At 42.5% G+C, this 17,145-nt stretch overlaps 1 protein-coding gene across 6 annotated transcripts in view; it reads left to right on the plus strand.

Annotated features, from left to right (window-relative positions):
* The window catches only part of col27a1b (collagen, type XXVII, alpha 1b), a 141,049-nt gene that overhangs the window by 117,914 nt on the left and 5,990 nt on the right, over window positions 1-17,145 (plus strand). For 3 of the 6 annotated variants that reach the window (XM_021606572.3, XM_090237968.1, XM_090237969.1), the window contains 22 exons: window positions 342-386; window positions 877-921; window positions 1,802-1,855; window positions 2,786-2,839; window positions 2,999-3,052; window positions 3,246-3,299; window positions 3,395-3,448; window positions 4,890-4,997; window positions 5,314-5,367; window positions 5,690-5,797; window positions 5,882-5,935; window positions 6,135-6,188; window positions 7,184-7,240; window positions 7,353-7,406; window positions 7,554-7,607; window positions 7,717-7,770; window positions 7,962-8,015; window positions 9,695-9,802; window positions 10,791-10,898; window positions 11,050-11,157; window positions 11,396-11,449; window positions 17,039-17,101. In XM_021606572.3, the coding sequence (XP_021462247.3) occupies window positions 342-386; window positions 877-921; window positions 1,802-1,855; window positions 2,786-2,839; window positions 2,999-3,052; window positions 3,246-3,299; window positions 3,395-3,448; window positions 4,890-4,997; window positions 5,314-5,367; window positions 5,690-5,797; window positions 5,882-5,935; window positions 6,135-6,188; window positions 7,184-7,240; window positions 7,353-7,406; window positions 7,554-7,607; window positions 7,717-7,770; window positions 7,962-8,015; window positions 9,695-9,802; window positions 10,791-10,898; window positions 11,050-11,157; window positions 11,396-11,449; window positions 17,039-17,101 (1,452 nt within the window). The remainder of the gene's footprint in view (window positions 1-341; window positions 387-876; window positions 922-1,801; window positions 1,856-2,785; window positions 2,840-2,998; window positions 3,053-3,245; window positions 3,300-3,394; window positions 3,449-4,889; window positions 4,998-5,313; window positions 5,368-5,689; window positions 5,798-5,881; window positions 5,936-6,134; window positions 6,189-7,183; window positions 7,241-7,352; window positions 7,407-7,553; window positions 7,608-7,716; window positions 7,771-7,961; window positions 8,016-9,694; window positions 9,803-10,790; window positions 10,899-11,049; window positions 11,158-11,395; window positions 11,450-17,038; window positions 17,102-17,145) is intronic. The other 3 variants (XR_016496680.1, XR_016496681.1, XR_016496682.1) reach the window with 3 other exon arrangements.

Genomic DNA, 17,145 nt, shown 5'->3' on the forward strand with positions numbered 1-17,145 from the left:
CAGCATGCTGCCCAAATTCAGTCAGTGTTCAGACAGGAGTAATTATACAGTATAATTTGGCAAAATTATTTCAATTTATCAGGGAGTGCTGCAGTACCCTCAGCACCCCTACTTCACGTGGCAATGGACTGCAATGCGGCATTGGTTTAGGTCTTAAATTGATACTTAAATATGTCCATATAAGAGTTTTTCAATTGGCTTTGTTCACAAGTCTTTAAATAGTTTTGATTATTTTCAACATCTGAAGGACACTTTTTACTTAAGGGGGGAATCTAGGACAAGAGCTCTTATGTGTAAAGTGTGTGAAGCTGTAAGTGAGATTGACACGTGTTTTCTTACAGGGTCCTGATGGTCCACCAGGAAAATTTGGCTTCCCAGGGGAGATGGTACGTACAGGCAATTTCAAGATCCCTATGTTTTTAATAACAGTTTTTGCTCATACCCTCCTACTCATGGCTATGTCCAAGTCATGGGCTTTTGGGTATAGTCTTTCCTACCTTACTTTGCATGTTGACTTTGCACGCTTTACCCCTCATTTAGTGTTCACATCATTTCCTGGCTGGTAATGAATAGTGTAGGACTATGAGTGCCCATTCATATCATGTTCAACTTGTTAACACATTTTCATTAGAGGTTCCAATGGCCCAATGGCTCATTTAGTTAGAGTGTGATGCTTTAAAGTTACAACGCTAAGGTTGTGGGTTTAATTCTTGTATGGGACATTCACACATACTAAATACATGAATTGAATGTTAACCGTGCGTCACTTTGGATAAATGTGTCTTCGGAACAACCATAATGTTTCCGTTTAATGACCATATTATGTGCTTGATATTCATTTCAACCCTTATTTCTCTCCATGTTATTTTGCTCCAGGGAAATATTGGGGAGCCCGGGGAAGCTGGGCCTAAAGGATTTCCAGTAAGTGATTGGGGCTAACAGAGTGCTCTTTTAGGTTAATCATGCCTTTAGGGTGGACACAGGTTGGAGGGGCAACCATTAGCAATGGAAAAAGAGAGGCTTGTGTGTAGCATGTAGGGCATGCAGTTGTATAACTATTCTCCACGTCGTTGCTGTGAATGTTTTCTCAGTCAACTTACCTGGTAAAATATGGGGGGAAATATACTGTATAAAGAATATGGGGGAAAATAAATAAAGAATATGAAGTTGAGAGTTGCTATGGGTTTGTGGACAAACATTAGCTATGGGAAAAGAGAGGCTTGTGAGTAGCACTTAGTACATTAAAGCTGCGTATGAATAGGCCTCCCAAGTGGGGTAGCGGTCTAAGATCCGTCACTACAGATCCGGGTTCAATCCCGGGCTGTGTCGCAGCCGGCCACAACGGGGAGACCCATGAGGTGGCGCAAAATTGGCCCAGCGTCATCTTGGGTTACGGGAGGGTTTGGCTGGCCGGGATGTCCTTGTCCCATCATGCTCTAGCGTGATGGGTGCTCTCCTGTGGCGGGCCTGGGTGCATGCACAGGACACGGTTACCATTTGAACAGTGTTTCCTCTGACACATTGGTGTGGCTGGCTTCCGGGTTAAGCGAGCATTGTGTCAAGAAGCATTGCGGCTTGGCAGGGTAGTGTTTTGGAGGACGCATGGCTCTCGACCTTTGTCTCTCCCGAGTCCATACGGGAGTTGCAGCGATGGGACAAGACAAGACTGTAACTACCAATTGGATATCATGAAATTGGGGATAAAAAGGGGTGAGATGTGTATAGTGGAAATGGTCTGTCTTCCTGTGACCTTAGTTAAATGCTGTCTGCATTTATAACAACTGGGTTTATATTATTTCAGGGTCGCCAAGGACTCTCAGGACCTCCGGGTGCCAAAGGAATAGCAGGAGAGCTGGTAAGTCCTTTTATGTCTAAATATTTGTAGGGTTTATCTGCCAAATCCTTGTCAGTCCTAAGTGTCTCTGGCCCAGCCAGGGATATGGGAGTTATATCCTGTGTTTAAATTCCTATAGAGCTCAACACTTAATGCCACATCAGGTTAGCGTTATATTTCACCTTCAAGCCAGAAAGCTGTCTTTGATTTCATTACTTCCCCTAACTTTGTTTACTGTATTGTCTCCATACAAATACCCTTCCTTGGGTGTCTTTCTACTGCTCCTCTACTTGAAACCAGGGGTTATTGGATCCAACCAACATCTTAGAGAGGAAGTGACTAGGGGAAATGTCCCAAAATATCTGCATCTCCATGTGTTGTAAACTTCGGTGTGCGTCTACAGTACGTCTTCATTCTGATACCTCAAATGGTGCAGCATCTGCTGGTTGAGTAGCCCAGGGAAGCCTAATCCTGCATTAATGGAGAGAGAGAGATACAGTGATACTGTATCTGAAGATGATTTACTCAGAGCTTCCTGCAGAGGCAGAGAGGCAGCTTTATGTGAACATTGTTTTTTTTTTCTCCACCACATAGCCTACAAAAGCTTTGGCTCTGTGTTCTAAGTCTCTAGCAGTAGGAGCTGATCTGGATCTCAAGTCTAGATTCATTTATCTCCACCACTCCATGATTTACCCTCATTATCGTTTTCACGTTTTTATCCTCGCTGCCTCTTTCGCGTTATAATCCTTGCTGCCTGTTTCACATTTCTATCCTTGCTGTGTTCCCTTACATTTGCTTATTATCTACAATGTACTTAGTTATTCCGGTGTAGTTTTTTTATCCGCAATGTACTTAGTTATTCAAGTGTAGTTACTATGATATAAGGGCTGCATAGGCCTATGTATTTTTGTGTTCAATCATCACTACACTGCCTCTGTCTTATCATCCTAGGGACCAACTGGGCCACCAGGAACAATGGGTCCCCTGGGACAGATGGGCCTCAAGGTAAGTTTCACCACACTCCATAAACATGCCAAACGGTAGTATTGTGGCTTCTATAGGTTATTGTAATTGCCCGTGTAGTGTGCCATTCACATAGGCATTGGTCATTGGAGCCTGAACACTATCTGTGTTTGATTGTCAATGGGGATTTTTCTATGACAGGGTCCCCCTGGAAAGGTTGGGGAGTGGGGATTGCCAGGAGAACCCGGAGAGAAGGTACGATAATACCCTCAACTGCTCAGAAAAATAGTTGATGTATTCAACAACACTTCTATCAAGGGGTCACTCAACATCTCACTTCCAATGCCCTAACTTACCGAACCAGTAATAGTCTGTATATCAATCTACTGTATGCATGTCCATAGGCCACACAATCCATGTGCTAGTGTGTTATTGATCTGTGTGACAGGGTGCCCTTGGACCAGCGGGAAACCTCGGAGAGCAGGGCCTCATCGGACAGAGGGTGGGTACCCCAAAGTTCACTTGTACCCATGTTGGTGATTCCTCTAGTAGTAACATTGGCCTTATTAACTTGTACTGAACCCTCCTCTACTTCAGGGTGAGATGGGAATCGATGGGGAGGCTGGACAGAGTGGACCAGATGGACCTAAGGTAAGAGATAACACTATGGTAATAGGATCCATCACAATGACTAACTTGAGTTGAAAGTCTCGGCCAAGAGTTGACAGTCATTGTCTCTTTGGCTGTGTTTTCACAGCCACCCTAAGAAGGTGATATAATTCGGATGTCAAAAGTCCAGATTCCATGTGGGTTTTTTTGTTTACACATTCTGGAAAAAATCAGATAGTTATCAGATGTACGAATAATTGGCAAAAGATCTGAATTGGGCTGCCTGTATAAACTTTGACATCAGTGGACAATTTTGGTGCCACCCATTTTTCTCCCCAATGGGTAGTTACAGGCATGTCTCATCGCTGCAACTCCCGTACGGACCGGGAAAGAAGAAGGTCGAGAGCCGTGCGTCCTCCGAAACACAACCCAACCAAGCCGCACTGCTTCTTGACACAATGCCCACTTAACCCAGAATCCAGCCGCACCAATGTGTCGGAGGAAACACTGTGCACCTGGCAACCGTGTCAGCGTGCACTGCGCCAGGCCCGCCACAGGAGTCACTAGTGCACAATGGGACAAGGACATCCCTGGCCGCAAAACACTCCCCTAACCCAGACTACGCTGGGCTAATTGTGCGCCGCCCCATGGGTCTTCCGGTCGCGGACGGCTGCGACAGAGCCTGGACTCGAACCCAGAACCTCCAGCGATGCAGTGCTTTAGACCACTGTGCCACTCGGGAGGCCCTGCCAGAGTTGCACCCTTGTATCTCCAAATAGGATTCAGCCATGTGATAGCCAATGATTTGTAAATCAGAAGAGGGTGTTTTTATGATAACTTTCATTATTTCAATCAGCCATTCACAAGAGAAGGCGATTCAAACCTTTATTAGATCATCACAGCTATATTCATATGAAGATAATGAACTGTACTGTACACTTAGCTGGAATGACAGTTATTTTCAGTCAGACTCAAGTACTGTATATGTACTGTATTCTGTTGACACTGGGTGAAAATAAATAGGCAGCTGGCCTATTTTGAGCTCTTCCGTCTGTCAGGAGTTTTGATAGAAATACAGTGGTGATTCAGAGAAGCACAAGGAGGTTTCATATCCATCTGAGCCAAGCTGCTGGATAGTAAGTGTTGTGTTGTGCATGAACACACGCACGCACACACACACACATACAGAAGCTCTTGCTCGCACACACGCGCATCATCATCCTCTCTCCAGCAATCGACATATTACCAATTGTCAGTCAAACGATGCAGGACAACTCTACTATGAGTGCAGTGGCTTAATGCCTTAAAACTCACAGATGCACGTCTGCACCATATTCAACTGCTGTTCACATGGAACACTTCTCCACGTCGGCCTTCAAAGTTATTTGAATATTTGTTACTACCACCAAGACCTACACCAGTGAAGTATTGTAATTGTATCTGGTCACGTCTGAGTGCATCTTCCCTATGGTTCTGTGCTCAGGGCGAGAAGGGTGACATGGGACCGGAGGGGGGTAAAGGAGAGAGGGGTGAGATCGGACTGAAAGGAAAGGAAGGGTCTCCTGGACCTCCTGGCTTAGTGGGCTTGAGGGTGAGTGTCCAAACGTAGGATTATTACATTCCTGAAATGTAACCTTACCTTTCCTGTACATGACTCTCAGGTTCACGTAAGTCAGACTGATGACTTAACTCCACTGGTTGTCGGATGAACAATGTAGTCTACTATGTGCCAAATACTGTAGGATTCATAACACTTCTTTGTCTCTCCAACAAACAATTGTTTTACTTTCTTAAGAGTAGAAAGCAAACTGCTTATGACATTGTTCTAACCATTGCCTTGTCTTCGTCATATGTTATTATATGTTTATTGCAGTTCAAGTAATGGTCTTTTGACTCATGTCTTCCAGGGTCAGGAGGGTAAACCTGGCAAATTTGGTGAAAGAGGAAAACCAGGGGAGAAGGTATGTACTGTATGTCAGCTCAGTGCCTGCAGTTATTTAATAGGCCTCCGTCTGACACTCTCATTTAATTCCCTGAAACCTGTTAGTCGTTTTACCATAGTCTTGTTTTGTAAAGAAAGTTTGATGACTGCTTGTAATTGTGGTCAACAGACATAAGGGTCAATGGCCTTCCAAGCCACCACACTATGATTAAAGTGCTCAGCCAATGGGCAGTTTTAAAATGGACAGTTGACATAGTACATCTATCCACCCACCACTTCCTAGTGACTGAAAGGTGACCTTGCTAATATTGTATGCCTGCTCATTGGCGACCGTTCTCCAGGGCAGCAAGGGTCATATGGGTCACCTAGGAGAGACTGGGCCAATTGGTGAACAAGGAGAGGCAGGATTTGTCGGGCCGAAAGGATCGAGAGGAACCATTGGACCAGTGGTAAGGCTCTTCTACAGATCTGATTCTGATGTGGAGGTTTCTTAGTGTTGTAGGTCACTAAGACGGATCATGTGATGTTCACAGGGTTCCCCGGGTAGAATGGGCCAACAAGGCGAACCAGGCATGCCAGGATATGAGGTAAGAATTACCCTTATATCATTGAATTGGGTGTCTTCGACTCAATATTACTGAGATTTTTGTTGAATCTAGAAAAACTAAAGATGATTGATCAGTAGAGAGCATTGTCGTCTGTGATATTTTGCACAATAGGTTGCCCAAACTAAGTCAGAGGTATTGAGTTGTGCTCGATGATGACTTACACCATCTGTTATTTTAGGGCCACACAGGACGACAGGGCACACTGGGACCTCCTGGACCAAAAGGTGAAAAGGTACACTTCCCACAGTCCTGTCTGTTTGTAATAGCTATCTCAAATTCTACTATCCAAGTGGGCCTGGACTCATGGCCTGTGACGGTTTGGGTTTAGTGATGACTGACCCAACACTGTCTGTTATTTTGTTTGTCTGTTCTATGGTCAATCCACATTATGTCCCACATATCCTGTTATAACAAATTGGTATGGCTAGTCTATCCTGACTAGGTAGGTACAAAACTTTAGGGTTCCAGAGTTTCTCCTGGTCAGGTCAGTTGGTCAGGAAAACTCCTAGCCCTACCCATTGGTAATAGCTGCATGTGTGCATACACTGAGAGAGTCGATCTCACTGCCTGTGTTGTTGTTATAGTTTGATAATCCTGCAAGAAGTGATCAAATATAATTGTTTGATGGCATGCACCAAGGCACATCTCATTAACTCAGGGGACATTGGCCACAAACTGCTTTGGAATACTCATTGTCATCATTATTCAGGAGATCAATCATGGTTCAGTTGTGATAAATAGGACTTCGATATTAAGCAGTTTCCTGTTTACCGATAATGATAAACTCATAATGACATTTGACAACCTTGCTTACTTTCTAATGAGACCCAAATTGTGCCACTGCTCATAAATCATTAAGTTTTGGATCCCTTCTCCCCTGTTTCCTCTTCTATATCACCAAGCACATACACAGCACATGCACTATATAATACTACAAGCATCCCACATCATTCATCAGTCCCTGTAAAGTCCACTGGAACGTTTAATGCAATCTTGATTCCATTTAATTGGAAGCTGCCGGTTTACTGTCAACAAAAGTCCTCGATTTATTTGAATACTCCATTGTTTTTGAATCCAATTAAATTTCACATAATTTCACCTTACACAGTCTCAAGTTCAAGTTTGAAGTTTAAATGTATTGTCCTGGAGGCAAATTGGTTCTGCAGCAATGATCATACATACAATGCATAAAAAACTACATATGTTTTCCTGTATATTTATTTCCAGGGGGAACAGGGGGAGGACAGTAAGGTGGAAGGCCCTCCTGGTCCACAAGGTGACAGAGTGAGTTCCTCACATCATGTATCCCTCCGCCTACAGCAGTGTTTGGTGTTGGTGTGCTGCTGTAGCTAATTATCTATATGCTTCATTGTGTATGTTTCTCATCTGAAACAAGGGTCCTACTGGAGACAGGGGAGTCCGAGGAGAACCAGGTGACCCCGGATACTTAGTGAGTGGGACATCGTTTGACGTTATTCTTTCATTGGCCAGGATATACTGTATAAAATAGGGGTAATAACCAATCTAGTAAGAAAGTTACTTTACTGGAATAAACTTGCTTCATGCGTGGAAATGTTAACACACATCTACTTCTCAGGGCCAGCCAGGACTGGATGGAGAAAGAGGCAAGGCTGGAGCAACTGGACTACCTGTGAGCCAATGGTTATGTTCATGACCTGCTAATATGTGATTACTTACACTGACAGTATCCACATAAATACAGTATCCAGCTATTCATCATGTATGCATTCCTATTGTAGGGACATCCTGGATCAAGGGGAATACAGGGGCCAAAAGGATCCAAAGGTGATCAAGTAAGGACAACAGACCTTGACAAGTAACAACATATCTGTAGTATCCAGTGTCATTGTATACCATAACACCTGTTCACTTCACATCATGACATGTGTTTGAACCAGACACAGTGTGATTGATTTTAACCTATGGTATGATGACATCATGTCACAGTTGGTTGTTGACTGTTGTGTACTCTGATCTACTCCAGGGTCAGAAAGGCAAATGGGGGAAGCGAGGTGAATCTGGGACCAAAGGACCACTGGTAAGTGGGACACCTAGTTTGTAAAGCAATGCAACGTGTACCTAATTTAATTGATTGATTCATTGATTGAATCAAATCAAATTGTAATTGTCACATGCGCCGAATACAACCTTACAGTGAAATGCTTACTTACAAGCCCTTAACCATCAAAGCAGTTTTAAGAAAATAAATAAGTGTTAAGAAACTATTTACTAAATAAACTGAAGTAAACAATAAATAAATAAAAAATAGTCTGGGTAGCCATTTGGTTAGCTGTTCAAGAGTCTTATGGCTTGGGGGTAGAAGCTGTTAAGAAGCCTTTTGGAACTAGACTTGGCACTCTGGTACCGCTTGCCGTGCGGTAGCAGAAGGAACAGTCTATGACTAGGGTGGCTGGAGTCTTTGGCAATTTTTAGGGCCTTCCTCTGATACCGCCTGGTATAGAGGTACTGATTGGCTGGAAGCTTGGCCCCAGTGATGTACTGGGCCGTACGCACTACCCCCTGTAGTGCCTTGCGATCAGAGGCAGGTCTGCCAAGCAGTTGCCTCAAGGAACTTGAAGCTCTCAACCTGCTCCACTACAGTCCCGTCATTGAGGGGGGCGTGCTCGGTCCTCCTTTTCCTATAGTCCACGATCATCTCCTTTGTCTTGATCACGTTGAGGGAGAGGTTGTTATCCTGGCACCACACTGCCAGGTGTCTGACCTCCTCCCTATAGGCTGTCTCATCGTTGTCGGTGATCAGGCCTAACACTGTTGTGTTGTCGGCAAACTTAATGATGGTGTTGGAGTCGTGCTTGGCCATGCAGTCATAGGTGAACGGGGAGTACAAGAGGGGACTGAGCACACACCCCTGAGGTTCCACCATGTTGAGGATCAGTGTGGCAGTTGTGTTGTTACCTACCCTTACCACCTGGGGGCAGCCGTCAGGAAGTCCAGGATCCAGTTGCACAGGGAGGTGTTTAGTCAGGGTCCTTAACTTAGTGATGAGCTTTGAGGGCTCTAGGGTGTTGAATGCTGAGCTGTAGTCAATGAATAGCATTCTCACATAAGTGTTCCTTTTGTCCAGGTGGGAAAGGGCAGAGTGGAGTGCAATAGAGATTGCATCATCTATGGATCTGTTTGGGAGGTATGAAAATTAGAGTGGGTCTAGGGTTTCTGGGATAATGGTGTTGATGTGAGCCATGACCAGCCTTTCAAAGCACTTCATGACTACAGATGTGAGTGCTACGTGTCTGTAGTCATTTAGGCAGGTTACCTTGGTGTTCTTGGGCACAGGGACTATTGTGTTCTGCTTGAAACGTTTTGGTATTACAGACTCGGTCAGGGACCGAGTACACGAGTGCTCTGAGTACACGTCCTGGTAATCCATCTGACCTTGCGGCCTTGTGAATGTTGACCTGTTTGAAGGTCTTACTCACATCGGCTACAGAGAGCATGATCACACAGTTGTCCGGAACAGCTGGTGCTCTCAAGCATGCTTCTGTGTTGCTTGCCTCAAAGCACGCATAGAAGTCATTTAGCTCATCTGGTAGGCTTGTGTCACTGGGCAGCTCATGGCTGTGTTTCCCTTTGTAGTAGGATTCAGTCTTAGCCCTGTATTAACGCTTTGCCTGTTTGATGGTTCGCCGGAGAGATTTCTTATGTACTAGAATGCAGGTTATGATACAGTATATATGCTTATTTCTGTGTATTTCCTAGGGTCCAGAGGGTCATCCTGGCCCAAAGGGAGTTGTGGGCAGAGAAGGCCTTGAGGGCCAGCCTGGAATGGACGGCCATCCTGGGAAAGACGGAGACAAAGGAGTAAAGGTAAGAACAGACAATAACTGTGTACTCCTCCCTGACTGAAATGACCAGGGCCTCATTTCCCAGAGCCTTTTTAGCATTAAGACCATCGTTAGAACCTTCTTAGAATGTTTCTTTAGTAGCCAAGGTGTTTCCCAGAGCCTTTCTTTGGTAACATACTTAAATACTGTTGCACATCTACGAGTGATCCAGAACACTCATAGTGCAGCCCAAAGTGCATCGTTAGATGCTTTTTTGCCCTTCCACATCACTTTGTTCACAAAAGATCTCCGCTGAATATAGAATCAAGATATTTAAGCTATCCGTCTGACTGTGACTGCGAATAACTTCAGAACGAAGTTGACTAAAAATACAAAGTATTTGCAATTGCTACAAACAAGTGAAGGAAAAAATGATGCTTCAAATGAAAACCGAGATGACTGCATTAATAAGTACGGCTGCAATGAAACAGTATCTGGGCTTGAGGAGATCCTGACACCCAGGATCCTACAATTCAAAGTCCCATTAACCTACTCTGCAGATGTTATAACATCAAAATACATTTGGTACTCACCAAAATAAGGAGTTTCGCAGAGCAACTATAGTCATTATTGCCATTATGCACGGTATGTACTCACAAAAAAGGCTTGCCTCAATGTGTTTCATGATGTGTGATAACATGTGTGCAATGATTTAGTGCACTATTATTGGGTAACCACAATAAGCTGCTTCAATAGCCTATTTGCAGCCATAGGTGGTAATATCTCTCTAGGAGCTGATTCGTGGTCAGTATTGTGGAATAGTTCTAATGTTATGGTAAGATTTAAATGGAGAAAGCTGATCCGAGAGCAGCACTCCTTTCTTTCGATCCTATCAATATCGAAGCATGGTCTAACAAAAGACTTAGCGAATGTTCTCTCTACGTGCTCGTAAATATCAATGCATCTTAATGCTCAAGTTATGTTTTCTGTAAGGCTTCAGTCATCATCAGCTCTGTGTGATCACTCCTCAGGGTGAGCAAGGGGACGACGGAGAGTTTGGTATTATCGGCAAAGCTGGAAACCACGGTAAAACGGGCGTGCCAGGGCTTCCAGGAGATCAGGGCCTCTTTGGATCGAAGGTGAGAGAGAAGAGAACATGCTCCAATGAACTATAGAGACCCATCATGTTTATCATGTTAGACATTGTTTAAGGTGTTAAGAAAAAGGAATATGCACTTTGCTTGTTATTCCATTAAAACTGTTTTCTGTCCATGTGTGTGTGTGTCACAGGGTGAGAGGGGTCTCCCAGGCCAAACTGGACCTTTAGGGAAAAGAGGCCACATTGGTGGAATGGGGTTGCCAGGGAAACAGGGTCACCAGGGGCCCAAAGGACAGCCTGTGAGTAACATAGCAATAGTGCGAAGTCAGAGAAGAAGTTGCTCATTATGTAGCCCTGTTCAGTCTCACTTGACTGAAAATTCTTGGTCACCAAACCGGTTTGTCATCGTTTGCATCTGTAACTCAAAAGTTATTTGGTTAGTAATGAGTAATGACCACAGATTTATGGTAATGACTAGAATATGTGATGATGCTGGTGATAAAGATGAAGATGTTTCCGTCTCTCTCCTCTCCTCAGGGTGACACAGGTGAATCAGGGTACCCAGGGGTTCTCGGAATGTTTGGACCAAAGGTACGCTACACTTCCCTCTGTTTTCATCTCCCACCTGAGTCACATGATCAAATGAAACAATTCATTAATCATCTATAAAGTTTCCCCCACAAGAATGACCTAATCCGTAAACGTGGGTGTGACAAGGCTGGCTGTCACCTTGTGCGCTTAAAGGCTTAAAACATACACTGAGAATACAACTTGATTTATTGTGCAAAGGGTGCAAGATAAAACAATAACAGCTTGGCATTATCAGGTGCTAAAACAACAGCTCCCCTTTCAGACATGGACTCGCTAGAACATTCTGAATGCACCTGTTTTATGCTGTGGCATGAGCAATAATCTAATTACAGTCCCAGCATAAAGTATTCACACCCATTGACTTTTTCCACATTTTGTTGTGTTACAGACTGAATTTAAAATGGATTAAATTAACAAATTAATTACAAATGAAAAGCTGAAATGTCTTGAGTCAATAAGTATTCAACCCCTTTGTTATGAAAAGCCTAAATAAGTTCAGGAGTAAAAATGTGCTTAATAAATCACATAATAAGTTGCATGGACTCACTTTGTGTGCAATAATAGTGTTTAACATGATTTTTGAATGACTATCTCATCTCTGTACGCCACACATACAATTATGTGTAAGGTCCCTCAGTCGAGCAGTGAGTTTCAAACACAGAGTCAACCACAAAGACCAGGGAGGTTTTCAATTATTAAAATGTATTTTTAAATGTAACCTTTATTTAACTAGGCAAGTCAGTTAAGAACAAATTCTTATTTACAATGGCGGCCTACCCCGGCTAAATCCAGACTACGCTGGGCCAATTATGCGCTGCCCTATGGGACTCCCAATCACGGTCGGATGTGATACAGCCTGGAATCAAACCAGGAACTGTAGTGACGCCTCTTGTACTGCGATGCAGTGCCTTAGACGGCTGCGCCACTCGGGAGCCCAAAATGCTTTGCAAAGAAAGGGCACCTACTTCTAGATGGGTAAAAATAAATAAATAAATATCCATTTGAGCATGGTAAAGTTATTAATTACACTTTGGATGGTGTATCAATACACCCAGTCACTACAAACTCAGTTGCCAGAGAGGAAGGAAACCGCTCAGGGATTATACTATGAGGCCAATGGTGACTTTAAAACAGTTACAGAGTTTAATGGTTGTGAAAGGAGAAAACTGAGGATGGATCAACAACATTGTAGTTACTCCACAATACTAACCCAATTGAGTAAAAAGAAGGAAGCCTGTACAGAATATAAATATTCCAAAACATGCATCCTGCTTGCAACAAGGCACTAAAGTAATACTGCAAAAAAATGTGGCAAAGGAATTACATTTTTGTCCTGAAGCGTTATATTTTGGGCAAATCAGCCAACAAGATGAGTAGGCCTAACGAACAGCAAAAGCATTAGCCTATGTCAATCTACTATTCCCATAGTACAAAAGTTGACTTATTCTGTGTGATAAAATAAATATTCCAAACATAGTCTAGGACAGTTGTGGAATGCGATAGATCCCAAATGAATACAAACATTGGCATAAAAAAACTGTTTTATGCAGTTAGGCTTACGCAACAGTTCAGAACTTTTAGCTTAAAATGTTAATACATTTCTACAGTATTTCTTCACATTATAAGCGCAGCAATGCGCACACGGCAGTAGGCTATAAACTCACGTGCTGCTTCTGTATGCCAGTTAGGCTCTACAGCCCTTGTAAAGCAGATGAATGTGCTTAATTTGGCCACTTTAGTTGTGATACAAACCTTATTAAAACATATAGGACTATGGGCTAGGCTACATGAGGTGTGATTCAAAAAAGTCGCAAAAAAATGACTTTTCCCACGGTTCATTTTCATGCCAGCCAGGTAGGCTATACTCCTGTTGTAAAGATAAACAATATGATTAATATTAGGAAAGTTTGGAACTAAATATAGTAGGCCGAGCCTATAGAAAGCTGTTGGGAACCTCTTTTTAATAGAGGCCATCACTCTGTTTTCTCACACAATTGCATAACCTATAGAAATGTTGCGATTACATGAGCTCATGGGTTCTCATGAAGTCTTTGATTAGATTTTCGATTACATTTGCATTGATGTCAGAGTGATTAGAGGGACAACAGAGTGCTGAGTACCAGGCAGTTAGCAAGTTTGGCAGGCTACTAATAACCAACAGCAGCATCAGAACTTTGGATTCCTAATTACTGAGACTAAATGGTCATGTGGAATTTGACTGCCTTCATGGATTGTGACCGCCGATGTGGCGGTAATACGGTCACCACAACAGCACTGTTCCTGAGTGGCAGAGTTACAGTTTTGACTTAAATCTACTTGAAAATCTATGGCAAGACCTGAAAATGGTTGTCTAGCAATGATCAACAACCAATTTGACGTAGCTTGTAGAATTTTGAAAAGAATAATGGGCAAATGTTGCACAATCCAGGTGTGGAAAGCAAAAAAAATAAAAAATATATATATATTCTCTCTTTCACTAATTGTGGTTGTTCTCTCTCTCTCTTTCTCTTCTCTTTCTCTCTCTTTCGCTCTATATACTCAACAAAAATATAAACGTAACACGTAAACTGTTGGTCCCATGTTTCATTAACTAAAATAAAGATCCCAGAAATGTTCCATACGCTTCTCTCAAATGTTGTGTACAAATGTATTTACAGTAGAAATACCGTGACGAGATCCTGAGGCCCATTGCCATGCCATTCATCCACCGCCATCGTCCCATTTTTCAGCACGATAATGCACAGCCCCATGTTGTAAGGGTCTGTACACAAAAGTTTCTTCCATGGGTTGCTTACTCACCAGACATGTCACCCATTGAGCACGTTTGGGACGCTATGGATCGACGTGTACGACAGTGTGTTCCAGTTCCCGCCAATATCCAGCAACTTCGCGCAGCCATTGAAGAGGAGAGGGACAATATTCCACAGGCCACAATCAACAACCTGATCAACTCTATGCGAAGGAGATGTGTCGTGGTGCATGAGGCAAATGGTGGTCACACCAGATACTGACAGGTTTTCTGCTCCACACCCCTACCTTTTTTTTTTTGAAGGTGTCTGTGACCAAGAAGTGGGCTGATATAAATACTATGCATGCCATTCTCTCTTGGCTAAGAAATTATGAGCAGAAAGACAAATTCAACCTCATCTTTCATCAAATCAGATGGCTTATTCATCACAAAACCATTTGATGTTGCCAATTATTTTAATGATTACTTTATTGGCAAAGTGGGCTAACTTGGCCAGGAAATACCAACAACGAACAGTGAGCCATCATATTCACGCACACAAAAGGAAATAATGAAAGAAAAGCATTGCAAGTTGGAATTCTGTAAAGTTAGTGTGGGAGTGGTGGAAAAATGATTGTTATCAATCAATCTTGACAAACCTCCTGGCATTGACAACTTAGATGGAAAGCTACTTAGGATGGCAGCCGACTCTATAGCCACTCCTATCTGTCATATCTTTAATCTGAGCCTAGAGGAAAGTCTTTGTCCTCAGACCTGGAGAGAAGCCAAAGTATTTCCGCTACCCAAGAGTTGGAAAGCGGCCTTTACTGGGTCTAACAGCAGACCTATAAGCTTGCTGCCAGTTCTTAGCAAATTGTTGGAAAAAAATGTGTTTGATCAAATACAATGTTATTTCACTGTAAACAAATTATAAACAGACTTTCAGCATGCTTATTTATAGAGAAGGGCATTCACTGTCACAAATTACTGATTGGTTGAAAGAAATGGATAATAATAAGAGTGTGGGAACTGTACTGTTAGATTTCAGTCCAGCCTTTGATATTATTGACCATAGCCATATTGTGGATTCAGAGATCTAATAGAACTCAGAGGGTTTTCTTTAATGGAAGCTATTTCACTAATTGTGGTTGTTCTCTTTCCCTCTTTCTCTCTCTATTTCTCTCTCTTCTGCTCTCTCTCTTTCTCTTTTTCTCTCATTAATTTTCGGGATGGAAAAATGTTTTAAGTATAAACTTAAACAACTAAAACCAGATATAAAGTATGTAGAGAAGATAATGGACGTATATATATTTTTACAATATAATCTAGTGGCAACTAACAATCACCAAAATAAAAGGAGACAGTCAGGGAGAATTGAAAATTCCCAAAACAATTAATTTAGCAGTATTAATTGTTTTATGTTTGAGCAAAAGAACACAGCAAAACTGGATAACATGGCAAAATGCATAGAATTGCAGGAAACTAGCTTTAAAACTGTAAAATGTTATCTCAACGCCATGGCACATTATATTGAATCGCAAGCTTTAAAACTGCAACATTTTCTCTCAGTTGCATGGCAAAATGTGTCGAGTTGGAGGCAGTTAGCTTTTAAACTACAAAACAAATTCTCAGCACCAGGGAGAAATTTGTAGAATTGCAGGAAATTAGCATAAATTTCGTCATATTCTCTGCAGCGTCGAGAAAATGTTCTTTCAAATATAGCCACGCAACGGCCGACCACGCTCATTGCCACGCCTCCTACCACGCCCCCTGCCACACCCACCACCTAAGCCCTTTTTTGATCCAGAAAAAATCCTGCAATGGTGAATGAATGAAACACAACAAACACATCTTGCTCTTGAATTAATACTTGCAGAAACATTTAAAATAGTTAAATGTCTCTAGTGAAGGACCCTCTCCTTCTCAGTTGGCCAAAAATATGGTTCTGATAAAACAACGCCAAAAAGCATAACCCATTTTCAGTGGTAAATCAGAGATTGGCTGGAGATTATTAGAGAGTTTGAGAGGAATTTAAAGCCTCAAACGATTTGGTAGCATTTTTTGTTTTTGCCCTGAAAGGGATAAATCAGAATTAAAGACTGCTGCATTTGGACAGAAGAACGGTCCACAATAAATTAAACGCACCCACGCATAACGTCACTTAACATGCCATAACTTTTGTTACTCTGCTACTCTGTAGTGATGTTGCTCTGCAGGTGCTGGCCAGCTGAGAAAACAGAGACGTTAGCAGGCTTTACTGAACTTTTAGGCAGTAATTTAGTGTGTTGTATGACTGCCAGTGCTCCACTTGGAGATTTTCCTAGTGTTTCAGTTTGATATACAGTGTACGCACATTCACACAACAGAGGATGCTAAACAGATGATATGGTGCAACCTTCCACTCATTTGGCCCATATCGTCATACTTCACATTCAGTGTGCATTATCAACATGTATGTTTGTCAACACATGTATTTGTATTCAACAAGTTCTCAGATTCATGTCAGAATTAGACGTTAACCCAAACATCAAATTTCAAACTTGTTCCAAAGTGAAGTGTTGAAGGTTAAGTTTAGGCATTAACTCCGAATCGTTAAGGTAAGGGTTAAGGTTTGTGATAAGCTTAAAACAAAAATATCAAAAACAACTTTTTATCGCTGGATTCAAACTTGCAACCTTTGGAATCGGAAGACAGATGCTTCCCCGTCCACAACACCCTAGCAAAATCGAAACATGAATGAAGGTTAAAGCCCTCACTGTTGCCTCTAGTGGCCAGTTTCCACATCTCCTGACTCCTCAGACATGGATGGACGTTGAATACTGACTTGCATAACGAGTGACCTGGCTGTTGTATCTCCATAGGGACCTCCAGGAGATCTCGGCCCAGCCGGGATACAAGGACCAAAAGGGCCACATGGATTGATGGTAAGAAGAGAAAAGAAAAATGTGGACATTATGATCCTGAGTTT

Source organism: Oncorhynchus mykiss, chromosome 6 (genome assembly GCF_057628025.1).
Source record: "Oncorhynchus mykiss isolate SJ-2025 chromosome 6, ASM5762802v1, whole genome shotgun sequence".
Classification (NCBI taxonomy): domain Eukaryota; kingdom Metazoa; phylum Chordata; class Actinopteri; order Salmoniformes; family Salmonidae; genus Oncorhynchus; species Oncorhynchus mykiss.